At 41.8% G+C, this 15,781-nt stretch overlaps 1 protein-coding gene across 2 annotated transcripts; it reads left to right on the top strand.

Annotated features, from left to right (window-relative positions):
• The first annotated feature begins 252 nt into the window (after positions 1-252).
• Positions 253-5,941, top strand: ccn2b (cellular communication network factor 2b). Of its 2 annotated transcripts, none has more exons than XM_079590494.1 (5): positions 253-574; positions 1,451-1,667; positions 1,852-2,115; positions 2,400-2,611; positions 4,316-5,941. In XM_079590494.1, the coding sequence occupies exons 1-5, from the start codon at positions 518-520 to the stop codon at positions 4,619-4,621; spliced, it is 1,056 nt and encodes a 351-aa protein (XP_079446620.1). In that variant the 5' UTR covers positions 253-517; the 3' UTR covers positions 4,622-5,941. The 2 variants fall into 2 exon arrangements, with proteins under 2 accessions (XP_079446620.1, XP_079446621.1); XM_079590495.1 differs by having other exon boundaries at positions 427-574; positions 1,852-2,103.
• Positions 5,942-15,781: the final 9,840 nt, after the last annotated feature.

The raw sequence follows: 15,781 nt of genomic DNA, 5'->3' as shown, positions 1-15,781 counted from the left end.
TTTTTACTGTTTAATGCAATACCGTTTGATGCCAGTCCAAACATGAAGCATGCACGCATCGTTCCACACATCACTTGTATGAGATCTAATCATTGTTGCATTACAACAGTATCTGATAAACATTATAATCTATCATCTGCCAAAACATCTTTAACCATCCTGTAGATTGGCCTGCATTAATTTTCCGATAAACAGCAGTCAAACTATGTGCAGAAACCAGACTTTTTCCCATGTGCACGCTCTGGAATCTTTGGTATGATTAATTGAAAGGCTGGTCGACAGCATCTCTTGCGTTTTCAAACATTATGGAAAACCATCTGGAATTGAAATATTTTCACCCCTCTGGGTCGCGTGGCATGGCTTGACTCCGGTGGGCTACACCCCATTCTGGTAGTATTTAAAGAGGGGCTCTCTGCTCTCCACTTCACAACAGTCCTGCAGTCTAACCGTGATCACAGACACCAGAGAACCAAAACAAACCCGTGGAGTGTGCTTCTGTTGGGAACTCTTTGAGGAAATGGCTGGAACAGTATTCACCAGATCATGCATCGTTCTCTGCTTGCTTATACATATGGTGAGTGAACACATCAATAATATATTCAAAGTAAAATTACCTGTATTGCTATAATCTTTATGCAAAATGTATATGAATTAGCTGATTTGATTATGTAAGTTAATTATGTATTATTTTACTATAATTTCAAATGACATAATGAGACACATAGGAATTAAATAATCAGTGTAGAAGTGTATGTTTGTGCTACTATCTGCAGAGTGAGGCGGTTAGTTGGGGATGTGTTTAACATCTTAACTATAGTTTTGGGTAATTGGTCTAATTAGGTTTCATCTAATGCATTATAATAAAGTTTCCCATGATAACATGTGAGGGGATTATGTAAGTCACTAACTGATTTGTTTTCACATGTGATGCTCAGAACAGTCTCAATGCAAACTGAATAATTTGAAGGAAAATATTCTGCATACTTTTAATGTAGAATATTTATACATACAAGCTGTATTTAATAAATATGCCTAATTTATTATTATTATTTACTATTTTATATTCAGTATTGCAGTCACTTTTTAAACCTGTCATATTTTTCTACACCTTTTATTATTTTAAACGTGCTTCACATGATGAAGTTATACTAGTGTAATTCCAAAACATCACTTCCCAAGTGACAAATCTACAATCTGTAATGCATTTTATCCCCCCATGTGGCCATCAAGAGTATTGCATATGGACTGTCTGATCTATTAATTTGTCCCAGGCAGACACATTTTAGAGTAAACTACATAGAGAAAACAAACCTCTTGCTCTGTGCAAGCTCTGGAATCTATGGTATGATAAAACTGTTATCACCACAGATTTATGAAATAAAGCTTCAATAAGGGATTGCTAAATCTGATGCAAGTTGAAACCCTAACATTGTGTCATTGTTCTATGCAGGCGATGTGTCAGGAATGCTCTCAGCCCTGTGACTGCCCAGCTGAGAGCCCTTTATGTCCTGTAGGCACCAGTCTAGTGCTGGACGGCTGCAGCTGCTGTAAAGTCTGTGCCCGACAGGCAGGAGAGCCCTGCTCTTTCCTGGAGCCATGCGACCATCATAAAGACCTGTATTGTGACTACGGTGTGCTCAGTGACACTGAGACAGGCATCTGTATGGGTGAGTATATGGGTGCAATGCTGTGTTTTGGAATGTAATTTAGGGATTACACATTTGTTATATAAAGAGGAGAGAGTTGAAATGAAAATCAATCTTTCTGCATGTATTGCACTACACTTTTTGTCCACAAGTGGGAGTCTGTCATTGTTATGAAGTTGTCTTATGTCTGTTGTATGTGTTGCAGCTCAAGAGGGTCAGACGTGCGACCTGGGCGGTGTGATTTACCGCAGCGGTGAGACGTTTCAGCCTAGCTGCAAACATCAATGTGTCTGCATGAATGGGGAGATTGGCTGCGTACCAACCTGTGCAAACAACATACGGCTGCCCTCTCCAGACTGTCCCTACCCACGACGTGTCCAAATCCCCGGCAAGTGCTGCGAGGAGTGGGTGTGCGACCAGATCCCACAAGAAGACACCTTCCAGTCAGCAATGGCTGGTAGGTCGATCGGCAAGTCAAATTTTCTTTCATTCTGCTTCACCATGTTGAAACAGCTGCTTCTTTATCAAATCTCCCAATCTCCCAAAAGCCCTTTCATTGGGCAGGGAGGAGAAGGGGACCACCTATGAATAAACAATAATGAAATATGGTCCTGGCGGGCCCTGTGAATTTCCACATTTCGGGGCTTTTTCCATAGCAACTTATTTTACTAGCCGCTCTGCATGACAATAATATGCTTTCCATTTTCATATAAGTTGGCACATGGATTTAACATACACTTTCTCTTCTTTCAGCATATAGAGAAATAACTGATCAGGGTGTCCAGTCTGAGAGCGCAAGGGACAACTGCATCGTTCAGACCACTGAATGGAGTGAATGCTCTGCAACTTGTGGCATGGGTGTGTCCTCTCGTGTAACCAATGACAATGAGCAATGCCAGCTGGAACGGCAGACCCGCATGTGCATGATCCGCCCCTGCCATGCAGAGCTGGAAAAGGACATAAAGGTAAGAAGGGTTGAGAGCACAATGTAAAGCTGAAAGTATACTTCCCTTGTCCATGTTCCACTCCGGACTGTTGACCCTCATGACCCTCATGAGACTCCGGACCCTCATGTTGTTCCAAACCCATAAGACCTTCGTTAATTTCCGGAACACAAATGAAGATATTTTTGATGAAATTCGAGAGCTTTCTGACCTCACATAGACTGCAACATAACCACCACTTTCAAGGCCCAGAAAGGTAGTAAAGACATCGTTGCAATAGTCCATGTGGCTACAGTGGTTTAACCTTAATTTTCTGAAGTGATGAGAATACTTTTTGTACACAAAAAAACTAAAAAAATTCTGTCGCTTCATAACATTAAGGTTGAACCACTGTAGTCACATGGACTATTTTCAGTATTGTGTGCAACGCAACTACTTTTTTGGGGTAAAAAGTAGTTTAACGCGCTACTACTGAAAATTTGGTAACGAAACGTAGGTCCTTTTTCAATTCGCCACAACGTTACTTTTTCCAGGGACAGATTTGACAGCAACACTGCCTTCTCTGCTGCGCACTGGCGCAATAGTCACAAGATCCACACGGTACGTGACCGAGGCTGGTAGCAGAGCAATCATGGCAAGCGAGAAGCATGCTAACTTTTGAGGGATGGAGGTATTTACTACCATTCAGATGCGAAAGAGAGCTCAGTTCAGTACTCACGCGATGCATAGCTGTCTATGTATATGGCTGCGCGCTTCGGGCATATACGCACAGAAAACCATACTACCGCGTCGTCACTCTTATTCAGATCTATCCATATGTCTGCTCTTCTCTTTCTCTCAGAGGTTTACATTTTTGATGCAGTTTTTCATACAGTTTTATGAGACATGCATCAAGCGCATGCCAACTTTAGTCACACCGGGTAGAGTAGCACGTCACGACTCATCTACCACGAACGCAGGCGGACATCAGTTCTGACTGGATCTCTTCCCAAATCGTCCCTAACTAAAATGTAAATAGATTTTCGTCATAGTTTTTGGTTTTTATTTAGTTATCGTCTCATTTTTTGTCTGTGAAACTTACAGGGGGTTACTAATTAAAGTAACGGATTTTTTTTTTTTAAGAAGTAACGAGTAACGAGCAAACACAACTTTTTAGTAACTTCCCCAACATCTTCCCCCGACTATTTTAAAGATGTCTTTACCTTTCTGGGGTAAGAAAGCTCTTGAATTTCATCAAACATATCTTCATTTGTATTCTGAATATGAACGAAGGTCTTACAGGTTTGGAACGACATGAGAGTGAGTAATTAATGACATAATTTTCCTTTTTGGGAGAACTAACCCTTTAAAGCTGAAACTATGAAGTCCTTGACATGATATGCAGGGGAAATTATATGCATACCGGTATTAAGAATTCACTGCCATGACTTATTCACTTGTTCACTTAGTCAAATCATGGCCATGACACACTAATATATTGTGAAAACAAATGAATACAAGTTGGCAGCAATTTACTTGCAATGTAATGTATGCAATGTAGGGAAAAATTCTTAATTCGTGGCCGTGATTTCGACATCACAACACGTCATGGGAGGGGCTCCATACGAAAAATACTTTATTTTGAATGTGATTGCATTCTCAAAAGTATTGCAAATCATGGTTCCTGAAGAAAATCTAAGCAATTTTGTTAATCAAAATAAACTAATTTCCTCTTTCCCATTACAGAGAGGGAAGAAGTGTGTGCGGACCCCAAAGAGCCAGCGCGGGATGCGTTTTGAGTTGTCTGGATGCCATAGTATCAGGCTGTATAAGCCAAAGTTTTGCGGGGTGTGTACAGACGGCCGCTGCTGCACACCTCATGCCACCGTCACAGCCGAGGTGGAGTTCCGCTGTCCTGAGGGCGACACTTTCAGGAAGAGGATGATGTTTATTAAGACCTGCTCCTGTCATCACGATTGCCCCCGTGAGAACGATATCTTCCTTGCCTCAAACTCACGGAGAATGATTGGGGACTATGATAATGACATGTGAGGAGCTGTCCAGTGTAACACACACACACACACACACACACATAATCAAGCACATGTGCACATGAGGCAGCTCCGTGTTTTACTGAACCCTGAATACTCACGCCCTGTGAGCATAGAAAACTAGAATGTTTGACATGAAGTGGGCATTGTTAATGGCCCCGCAAAACTTCTCTTCTCTTGTTTGTAATTTTTGATGCTCTGAAGTCATCTGGCTGTTTGACTGGTCATGCTACAGCAGACCTGAAGCACTGAGAACTTTGTTTTAATAGGATAGTTCACTCAAAAATGATAATTATGTCATCATTTACTCACCCTCATGTTGTTTCAAGCCTATGAGCTGGTTTCTTTTTCTTTTTGGGAACACAATAGGGGAGTTTTTTTTGTTGAAGAATCTTGATCCAGCTCTTTTCCATATGATAAAAAAATCATTGTGATCATCACATCTGTAAAACTCAGAAAAGGACCACAAAGAAATATAGGACATACAATTTTTAAAAAATATATATTCAACATATTCTTAAGTCATAACGTAGTTCCGCATTATGAATAGACAAATTTAAATCAGTAACAATTTGATCACTATAAACTGTTATTGTGTAGAGAAGGGGTGAATGAAGATTCTTTAAAAATTATTTTTGTTCACTGGGGGAAAATTACATAATTTGGGTTTGGAATACTGTGAGGTTTAATTTTTTAATGATTTGTATTATTATAATAATTTTGACTAATGATTATTTTTGGGTAAACGATTCCTTTAAGACATTGTGTACTAATGGAGTAGTTAATTTCAAAAACGTTTTCCTCAATACAGGAATAGATTGAAATGACAATAATGTAATCATACAATTGATATGTATTTTTTCTTTAATTTGTAAAATGTCATTGGGTCATCATTATTTACGATTATTTTTACCTTACAACAAGGAATGATATTTAACAACTGATGTAATAACTTTTAATGTTTGTATCTAATTGAACACAATCTGTCAAGTATGAATATCTAAAATGAGTCCCAAAGTATTCTGGGAAGAAAACATTCCAACAAAAGAGGCTCAGATAATGAGATACTGCCTATGTTGTTTACTGTTTATTTAATAGCAAATGAATGGAAAAGAATTGAACAATGACGAATACACCTTGTGTAAATAATGTAAGACCGTGTACAGATTGTACTAATTTATGTAACTGTCGTTTAACTCTTAAATGTAGTTTTGTACGTGTACTGTATTACTCTGTGTTCATTGTAATCACATGACAATGATACTAGCGAGTTATTTTCTGATGCACTTTTATTTTCCAATAAAGAAATTATATTTTTATATATACTCTGTGGATTATTGAAGTCACTTAATCCTATAACAAAAGGCAACTGCACATTTAATGTGATTAGGTAATTAATACAGTTATAGTATAGAGGTCTAAAGAGGTAAAAGTGGTTCACATGGCCCTGTCATCCAAGCTCACAATACCATCACTTTGTCCGTATTTACATGACTGCAGATGACCCAATTCCAATTTTTCCTCCTGTGTGGCACAGATCACATGACAAATCAGATTTGGGCATCAAGACCTGCAGTGTAAATGTTGGCGTAGTCTGACTCTTTCCTCATGTTCTTTGTTGTTATAAATTAACCTTAACATAATGTTAAAATAATGGTAAAGTTACCTGAATTGTTGGAAATAATATGTAGGCTAATATAAATATTCCTACAACTGATTTAAATTATTTTTTCTGATGTTTTTCACTAATATAAATCAGCAGTTAACACTAGATGAATAAGAATTATTGGGAATTATAAGCATTTCAATCAGACAATTGTAGGAATGGTTTTAGCAAGTGTGTGCAGGAAAAGAGAGATGGTGCTTGATTTATATTTCTGGCAGAGGCTCATGATGCTGCAGTTCGTTGTGTTATTGGGGTTGGCTCAAAGGCAGGCAGTTCATTCAGCTAATCTATAGATTGACTGTCTCTCTGCTACTGAGACAGTGGCTACCACAAACATTTGTTGTGTCACGGGTATGGTGCGGATGAAGACAGGCAGACGGGTACAATACTCCAAAACAAACTTTTACTAGAATAAACTTACAAAAAGCTGGTACAGGCTGAAGGGCAACACTCAAACACAGCAACACAAACATTGACCGACAACTGAAAGGTGAAAGACAGGAACTTAAATACACAGATGATAACGAGTGACGACAGGTGATGATGATGATTAACAATGACTAATTAACTAAACACAGGTGACAGAACTGAACTAATGATGATGAAGAAAACAGAAAGTCCATGATAAACGTGACATAACGCCCCCCTTCAACAAGGCGCGACCTCGCGCCGTAGAACAACAAAGGGGTGGGGGGGTGGGCGCCCTGGAGGCTGATGAAGGGGTGGCCGATCTGGAGCAGGAAGCCTCCAGGGCGGAGCAGGCCTTTCTGGCGGCCAGGGCGGAGCAGGACGTGCTGGTGGCCAGGGCGGAGCAGGACGTGCAGGCGGCCAGGGCGGAGCAGGACGTGCAGGCGGCCAGGGCGGAGCAGGCCTTTCTGGCGGCCAGGGCGGAGCAGGACGTGCTGGTGGCCAGGGCGGAGCAGGACGTGCAGGCGGCCAGGGTGGAGCAGGACGTGCAGGCGGCCAGGGCGGAGCAGGACGTGCAGGCGGCGTGGACCCTTCGGGCGGCCATGGCGGTGTGGACCCTTCGGGCGGCCATGGCGGTGTGGACCCGTCGGGCGGCCATGGCGGTGTGGACCCTTCGGGCGGCCATGGCGGTGTGGACCCTTCGGGCGGCCATGGGAACCATGTCGGAAGGGCCTCCACGATCCCCTCAGAGGACTTATTGCCCCCCCCCAAAATTTTCTTGGGGAGGTCAGCACTGGACAGGACCAGCGGCAAAGATGGGTCTGGACTGGACGGGACCAGCGGCGAAGAAGGCTCTGAGCTGACCGGGGCCAGCGGCGAAGGCGGTCCTGGGCTGGATGGGACCAGCGGCGAAGGTGGCTGTGGGCTGGATGGGACCAGCGGCGAAGGTGGCTCTGGGCTGGACGGGACCAGCGGCGAAGGCTCTGGGCTGGATGGGACCAGCGGCGAAGGTGGCTCTGGGCTGGACGGGACCAGCGGCGAAGGTGGCTCTGGGCTGGACGGGACCAGCGGCGAAGGTGGCTCTGGGCTGGACGGGACCAGCGGCGAAGGTGGCTCTGGGCTGGACGGGACCAGCGGCGAAGGTGGCTCTGGGCTGGACGGGACCAGCGGCGAAGGTGGCTCTGGGCTGGACGGGACCAGCGGCGAAGGTGGCTCTGGGCTGGACGGGACCAGCGGCGAAGGTGGCTCTGGGCTGGACGGGACCAGCGGCGAAGGTGGCTCTGGGCTGGACGGGACCAGCGGCGAAGGTTTCTCTGGGCTGGACGGGACCAGCGGTGCAGGAAGCTCTGGGCTGGACGGGACCAGCGGTGCAGGAAGCTCTGGGCTGGACGGGACCAGCGGTGCAGGAAGCTCTGGGCTGGACGGGACCAGCGGTGCAGGAAGCTCTGGGCTGGACGGGACCAGCGGTGCAGGAAGCTCTGGGCTGGACGGGACCAGCGGTGCAGGAAGCTCTGGGCTGGACGGGACCAGCGGTGCAGGAAGCTCTGGGCTGGACGGGACCAGCGGTGCAGGAAGCTCTGGGCTGGACGGGACCAGCGGTGCAGGAAGCTCTGGAGTTGGAGTGGGGCTGGTGGCATCATCGACGGTGAAGGATGATCCGTTATTCCATAATACCCACTCCACATAGGCAGCAAAGTTCTCCCGAGGCCCATCTCCGGGCAGGCGTGCTTTGGCCTCAGCGTTGAGGCCTGCCCGGAAGAACATACAGAGGCTGATATCATCATAATGTACCAAAGGTACCAAGTCCAAATACCTCTGTGTGTGGGCCTCGAGAGACTGATCCTCCTGGGAAAGGAGAAGGATCTGGACGGCTGGAAGATCCATACTGTCTGGGTCGGTCAATCTGTCACGGGTATGGTGCGGATGAAGACAGGCAGACGGGTACAATACTCCAAAACAAACTTTTACTAGAATAAACTTACAAAAAGCTGGTACAGGCTGAAGGGCAACACTCAAACACAGCAACACAAACATTGACCGACAACTGAAAGGTGAAAGACAGGAACTTAAATACACAGATGATAACGAGTGACGACAGGTGATGATGATGATTAACAATGACTAATTAACTAAACACAGGTGACAGAACTGAACTAATGATGATGAAGAAAACAGAAAGTCCATGATAAACGTGACATGTTGCTTTATCTGTCCTTTAAGAAAATAATAATGAAAAAAAAAATGGAGGTTATTATGAGACACTTACAATGTGAGTAAATGGGGCCATGTTTGGCCAAAACATAACAGTCACTACAGTAGTTATGCTCCAAATGGCGTACTGTAGCCTACACTATCCACTATGCACTATGTAGTCAACCAGTGTATGAGGAGTGAAGTGTCCATCATTCCACATTTCTTTTTTCCAGTTAATTAAATGCATCATTCTGGGTATCTGAAGTTTGCACTTTTTTCTTTTTTTTTCAGTGTGAACATCTATTTGTATTACAAAATGGCATCTGTAGTGCATCAATGACACACCTGTTTCAATAGACTTCTATTAAACTGGCTCATGATTAGGCTTCTTTTACAATGTTGTTTTGAATTTTTGAAGCTTGACAATTTTGGTTGTGCAGATTTTCAGTGGATGGACGAAATGACGAGAATATAACAAATTGCCTAAGCTATAGCATATCTTCATTTGCGAACAGAAGTTTTTGGAACAACATGCATGAGAGTGAATACATTTTGACAGAATTGTTACCTTTAACTGGTATGAACAATGTCACAATCCAAACAATTCTGAATGAATGAATAAAGGCTTCACTTTCATTATACTTTCATTCTTTCTTGTGATATTGTTGGAAATTTCACATACGTTAATTTCACAAAAATCCCTCCTAGTATAGCCTATCCAAAGGTTAAATGTCTTGATCAAGGGCTCAGTAAATGTATTAACCCTGCTGGGATTTGAATCTACAACCATTTTACCTGTCAGATGTTTAACCACTACATAACCCACACCGCAGGAAACGAGTCGTGATTTGAACATTAAGGGGGCATCACGAAAAGAGCTGTGTGACGCTCGCCTACGAAAGAGCACAGCGTCGACAAAAATATTATACTGGAAAACCACCGCACAGGGAGAAAGGACAGCGCCTTTTCTTTGCCTCAGGTAAACACTTACTGTCTCTGGGTTAGCCATTTGAGCCGGCTGGTCAGAATAATGAAGATAAATATCACTGACTAGTAGGCTATTGAGGACAGCATGTGCGACTGGCTATTTCTGAGGTGTAAAGTGTGAGAGGCTGATTGACAGACAATGTTGCTATAGTTACAGCGGTGACCGTTAGAGTGGTTCGCGCTGTCAGCTGGATCAGCGCGTGCATTAAATTTATCAAAATAAAACACTTCCAGCTGGATTTATTACGGAAACAGATAGAAATGATAATTCTGCTTCTTGTTAGCAAGGTTACTGTTACTACATTATGCTGCTGGGAGACCTGCAATTTCGAAGTCGTGCTAAATTGCTGTTGTCATTTTGTTTTATTTCGTAGCCTACCATGCACTTTCGGTTATCTCTGGCATGTGACTCTATTTCTATCCGTGTCAGTAGGCCTATTTGTAAATTATGTAATATGCATTATTATGGTGTTATTTATCGTACTGCAATGAAATGAGCAATATATCGGCCCTCTCCCCAAAATGTCGTGTGGATTTAAACGTGCTCAATGGAGGAGAAGAAGAAGAAGAAGAAAAAAAGTTGTTGTTCATTAGATTGATTTTGTTTTACAGCTGCTTTGGGCATTTGTACATGGATCTTCTGTTTATGACGAAAATCATTGGGTGAGGCAACCAAGAGTGTTTATGACATTAAAAGGTCACTGGACTTCCTGATTTTGTTTCCATAATGTGAATTATGATGCTATGCTATCATAAGATGTGGCTGGCAAAAGGTATTTGAAACAAAACCCCAAATCGCAATGGCACTAACTGGCTCACCAAGCCCTGCCCCTGACAATTGGGTTAAATTCAAGCTTTTACAGAACACACATCATGGATTGACTATACAATTATATAGTTAATGTTAGGCTAGGCTACATCACACAATATAGGGAACATACGGAGAACTGGAGAAGGTTGGACAAAATGTATGACAGTTTTTGCTTTGTGTTACAGCAGCTCAGTTCCAATCAAAAAGATACATTCACAGAGAAACACATAACAAATGTACAAAATGCTTGTGTTTGTTCAGGTTTTTCAAAATGTTTAATCAAAACGTGCAACAATTACATTTAGGGCTACAATTGACCGTTCGCAAAGACCTGCCCCCCTTAGTTACTGTCGCTATGTCCGACAAGCTATATGTATCTCAGTGAAAAATACATCGCGGAGCAGAGAGCACACTGACAACGCGCCGACAGACAGGACAGACCAGGTTACTTTTAGGTTACTTTTGATATTAAAGAAAGTCTCACCTTTCAAATTTGGTAATTTTTTAAAAGAAATTTAAACAATGCCGTTTTGTGGCTCTTTAATGTGTCTGACAGATAGCTCAGTTAAAGCTGCTCGTGAACCGATCATCTCTTCCCTCTAGTTAATTCATAGCATCAAATAAACATGAATGAACATAATAAGGAATGTTGTTTTAACCACGGAAAGGCAGGCTACACTCCGTTTTTCAAGTTCAAATCCTCCCATGTTAATCTACTAACTCTCCTGACTGCTTTGTCGGACAAAATGGCGGATGGCGAAGTATGATTGGTCAGATTACCTGTCAATCAAGCTCCCTGCGAAGGGTCAATTGCTTATCACTGGGGCAGTACCCTTTAAGGGACAACTTTGTTCCTCATGTACGATGTACCCTCAAAGTAATACTATGAACTTTTATGGGGAAGGCACAAAGATGCCCCTTTAAGGGTACTGCCCCAGTGACAAGCTATTGTGCTGCTAAAGGTACGTAGAAGGTAATATGATGGTAAGAGAGTGCAGGTAATATGTAATGTATTGAAGTGCAGGTGCATTGGGGTCTGGGCATCTACTAACCAGGGTTGTGGACTCGAGTCGCATGACTTGGACTTGACTTGGAATCGAGTCCCAAATATGATGACTTGCGACTCGAGTTGACATAATCAAAGATGACTTACGACTCGATAAATTAGTATACATTTAATTTACTACAGTAATTAACACTGAGACACTAATTTGTGCAAAAAGCACTAATGACTTGTTTAAGACTTGAAGCTTATAATCGTGGACTTGCAAATTGACTTGGACTTGCCTGTCTTGACTCGGGACTTGTCTGTCTTGACTCGAGACTTGAATGCAAAGACTCAAGACTTACTTGTGACTTTCAAAACAATGACTTGGTCCCACCTCTGCTAACCAGGAGGTTTATTATTTTCAAAGTAGAAATTGTATTGGGGTAAAACTGTTATTAAAGAGAGATGCTCAGGTGGGCATTGTTTCATAAATTGTGATATTTTAATGGGATTTTGGTGCTACAACAGATTTGAGAGTAAGCTTGAAAAAACAATGCATGCCTTATAGTGTTTTTAATGGTTGAATCAAGCATCACACGCACAGCATTGTTATTTATTTGTTATTTAGTCCAAAAATAGCTATGTTGTCTGCATATTTGAAGATGTTACTGAAATGTAATGGGATGTGAAGTGGTTTGTCTAGAGAAAAAAACAACTGAGATGAATATTAAGTTCTTAAGGCTGAATGCTGATTGTCATATTTCTATTTTTCAAGGTTTGTCATTGTAATCATATGGTTATTGTTCTGTCCTTTCATGTCTGATATTATACCCAGTCTTTCATTTTTTAGCAGTGGCGACTGGTGCTAAAAAAAGTTTTTTTGGGGGGAGGTGGGAGTTGGACTGAATGTAATTGTTAAATAACCATTTAACGTGTGAAATAATAATGTATCACTACTCCTTAGTTAAAAAATGGTACTACCACGAATCAGTGAATTTGAGTTTAATGTGGGTATATTTCCAGTAATAAATGAATCATTAAAAAATCTGTAATCATTTAAAAAAAATAATCAGCCATTTATATTAAAGTCCGCATGAACCGGAAGTTGCAAACGACTTTTCTCCAGTGTTGTGACGTATTTCCAAGTGAAACGGAATATTGAACAGAGGGTTTTACTTTAGCACTCCCCCTCTCCATCTCTCATAGCAGACTAACGGTTTGAGGGAGTGGTTAAGTGTTTTCAACCCAAGCCGTCAAACTGACGTCATCAGAAAAGGCTATATTAAACTTATTTTTTAGCATTTTGAAATAGCCTTCTTCTCTTGCTTGCTTCCCTATTGACTGGCCGCCACTGTTTAGCACATAATGCTATATGGGTTCATCTTGAAATTTTATGACAGTTTTCTGGTTCTTTGGTTCTAACACGTTTTTGGACAATTTAGCCATGCATAAACACATATGGATTGCATTGGACCAAGAGGCATTTATTTTACTAAATAAAATTATGAAAATTAAGTATGTAATCTATAAGGTACGAGAGGCTGTGCTGTATCGTGAATAAGTCACGGCTGAAGGGTGTTGTTAGGCACGATGTGAAGCGAATTTTTCCGCTGGGAAAAATAGTCCCATCCTGACTGTGAACAGCAACAGAAGTTACATTATAGGCGACAAAGATTGTCTTTATGAGTGAGTCCCCGGCATTAGTGACGGCCGCGGTGAAAAGTACAGTACTCTTAGGCCCAATCCCAATTCTACCCCTTACCCCTTCCCCCTTAATTTTCCCCTACCCCTCTGTTTTGCGCGTGCACGTGATTGGGATTGGGCCTTACTGGAATAGCATGCCCTTATGTGAGCTAATGCTTGAGGGTGAGTTTTCAATGGGGAAATTGCTAGTCACGGTAAAAAGATGCAACCCATTTTTATGTCGATTGCCCTCCAGTATTTCTAGTGGTGACATTGCTAAAACAATGTTAACACATCCCCTGTGAGGTTGGGTGATTTTATGGAAAGTGCGGTACAAGCATGGCCTATACGTTACCACGCTCCCTAAAGTTTTTAAGGGTTATTGCAACAAGAGATGGATTTATTTGCATTTTGTTATTTGCAACCTCTTCAGCTTTTAAGCTGCTAGTTGACGTGCGCCTTAAGCATAATTCCTTGCACTAAAATAACCAATCTATGGGTGTGCTTGGCAGCTAAGAACTTAGGTGGACTAAGTCGCGAGTAGTGCTCCACTCTGAATGGGTTCTAGTATACTCTCTTTTCACAGTAGAGCTTGGAAGTTGAGAGTTGAGATGGACTAAGTCGCAGAAAGCGGCCCACTCCCTCATTTGTCGCACTCAACAATTCATTACATTGGGGAGTAAAGTAGGGCTATGAAAATTGTTGACGCTTTTGTCTAACTTACTAGAAAAGAATATACTAATATAGGCCTATGCCTATTATATTAATTACAATCTGTTGAACGTAAGAGTGATTTTTTAGGACCTAAGTACTTATTTATATATAATTTCATATTTACTTCTATTGTCTTTAAATTATGGTAAATTAATTTATTCAATTCATTACATTTATATAGCGCCTTTCTGGACACTCAAAGCGCTTTACATAGAAGGGGGGAATCTCCTCAACCACCACCAATGTGCAGCATCCACCTGGATGATGCGACGGCAGCCATATTGCGCCAGAACGCCCACCACACACCAGCTTATTGGTGGAGAGGAGACAGTGATGAAGCTAATTAGTATATATAGGAGGATGATTAGAAGGCCATGATGGACAGAGGCCACTGGGCAATTTTGGCCAGGATGCCGGGGTTACACCCCTACTCTTTCGAAAGACATCCTGGGATTTTTAGTGACCACAGAGAGTCAGGACCTCGGTTTAACGTCTCATCCGAAGGACGGCGCTCTTTGTCAGTATAGTGTCCCCGTCACTACACTGGGGTGTTAGGACCCGCACAGACCACAGGGTGAGCGCCCCCTGCTGGCCACACTAACACCTCTTCCAGCAGCAACCTGGTTTTCTCAGGAGGTCTCCCATCCAAGTACTAACCAGGCTCAGCCCCGCTTAGCTTCAGTGGGAAACCAGTCTTGGGTTACAGGGTGATATGGCTGCTGAAATTGACAAGCATTTATGGTTAACTAAAATATACTTAAATTTTTATTGAAACTTGTACTGTACGAAACGTGTCTTTAAATAATATTATTTGTAATCACATTAGTGATGGTGAATTTGCAATTTAGTACATTTAAAATATTAACTTTATGTAATCTCAAATAACACACTCCAGTTAAAATTATAATCAAGTAGGCTACTTATATGTGCTAGTCAACACATCAAAAATGTATACTTTAAATCATGACTAAATATTATTTATATTATATTATTATTTATAAACATAATGGTTTAAAATAAACTTTAATACAATTTCACTTTGATATGATTAAAAACTGCACTTTTTAAAAGTGTGAATTGAAACAGTCAAAGTGGACAATTTTTAAGTTCACTTAAGTGCCTTTTATTTAATTCATACTTTGTAATTTGCAAGTACAGTTTTAAGATTTGAAGTACACTAGGCGAACATCCAAAGACTTTAATCATAAAATAAAACAAATACAAAATTAAAGTATAAGCCAGCAGCCCCTCACGGACGACTGCTGGCCACAGAAAACAGAAACAAAACACAACATAAAATCAGGCCTGTTCCTCTCTCAATCTCACTGTCGTCGCTTTTCCTTTTATGCTTCCGCTCCTCCGTGAGAGATACGAGACCGGTGCGTCGCGCATGTGTCGCTTATCAGTAATCACAATCACGCCACCGGCCTCGCGCCGTTCTCTCACGTCCCTCGACCTCGTCCTGCTCGCCACAGTGGGGTAAGCAAATTTATCCGTGCTGCTTTTAGTGGGCAGGAATTATTGGAACGTTGGAGTGGAAAAAGATGCACTGATGAATGATACACCACAAAAATCTTCAGCTTTTAGTTTTATTGTACATACAAAAAATTAAATAAAAAGGGGTAAATAGTGTCAAATGAATCTAAATGAATTCAAATTAAAAATTTTAGATAAACTTTCTAATTTTAATAAACTTAGAAACTAATAAACT

Source organism: Phoxinus phoxinus, assembly GCF_949152265.1.
Source record: "Phoxinus phoxinus genome assembly, chromosome: 19".
NCBI classification, from domain to species: domain Eukaryota; kingdom Metazoa; phylum Chordata; class Actinopteri; order Cypriniformes; family Leuciscidae; genus Phoxinus; species Phoxinus phoxinus.
The sequence above is the reverse complement of the archived record's forward strand: the minus strand, read 5'-3'. Positions and strand labels throughout refer to the sequence as shown.

Coding starts and splice junctions, on each gene's coding strand:
- ccn2b (XM_079590494.1), top strand. CDS start 518: ATGGCTGGAACAGTATTCACCAGATCATGCATCGTTCTCTGCTTGCTT. Junction 575..1,450: donor TCTGCTTGCTTATACATATG/GTGAGTGAACAC, acceptor TGTTCTATGCAG/GCGATGTGTCAGGAATGCTC. Junction 1,668..1,851: donor TGAGACAGGCATCTGTATGG/GTGAGTATATGG, acceptor TATGTGTTGCAG/CTCAAGAGGGTCAGACGTGC.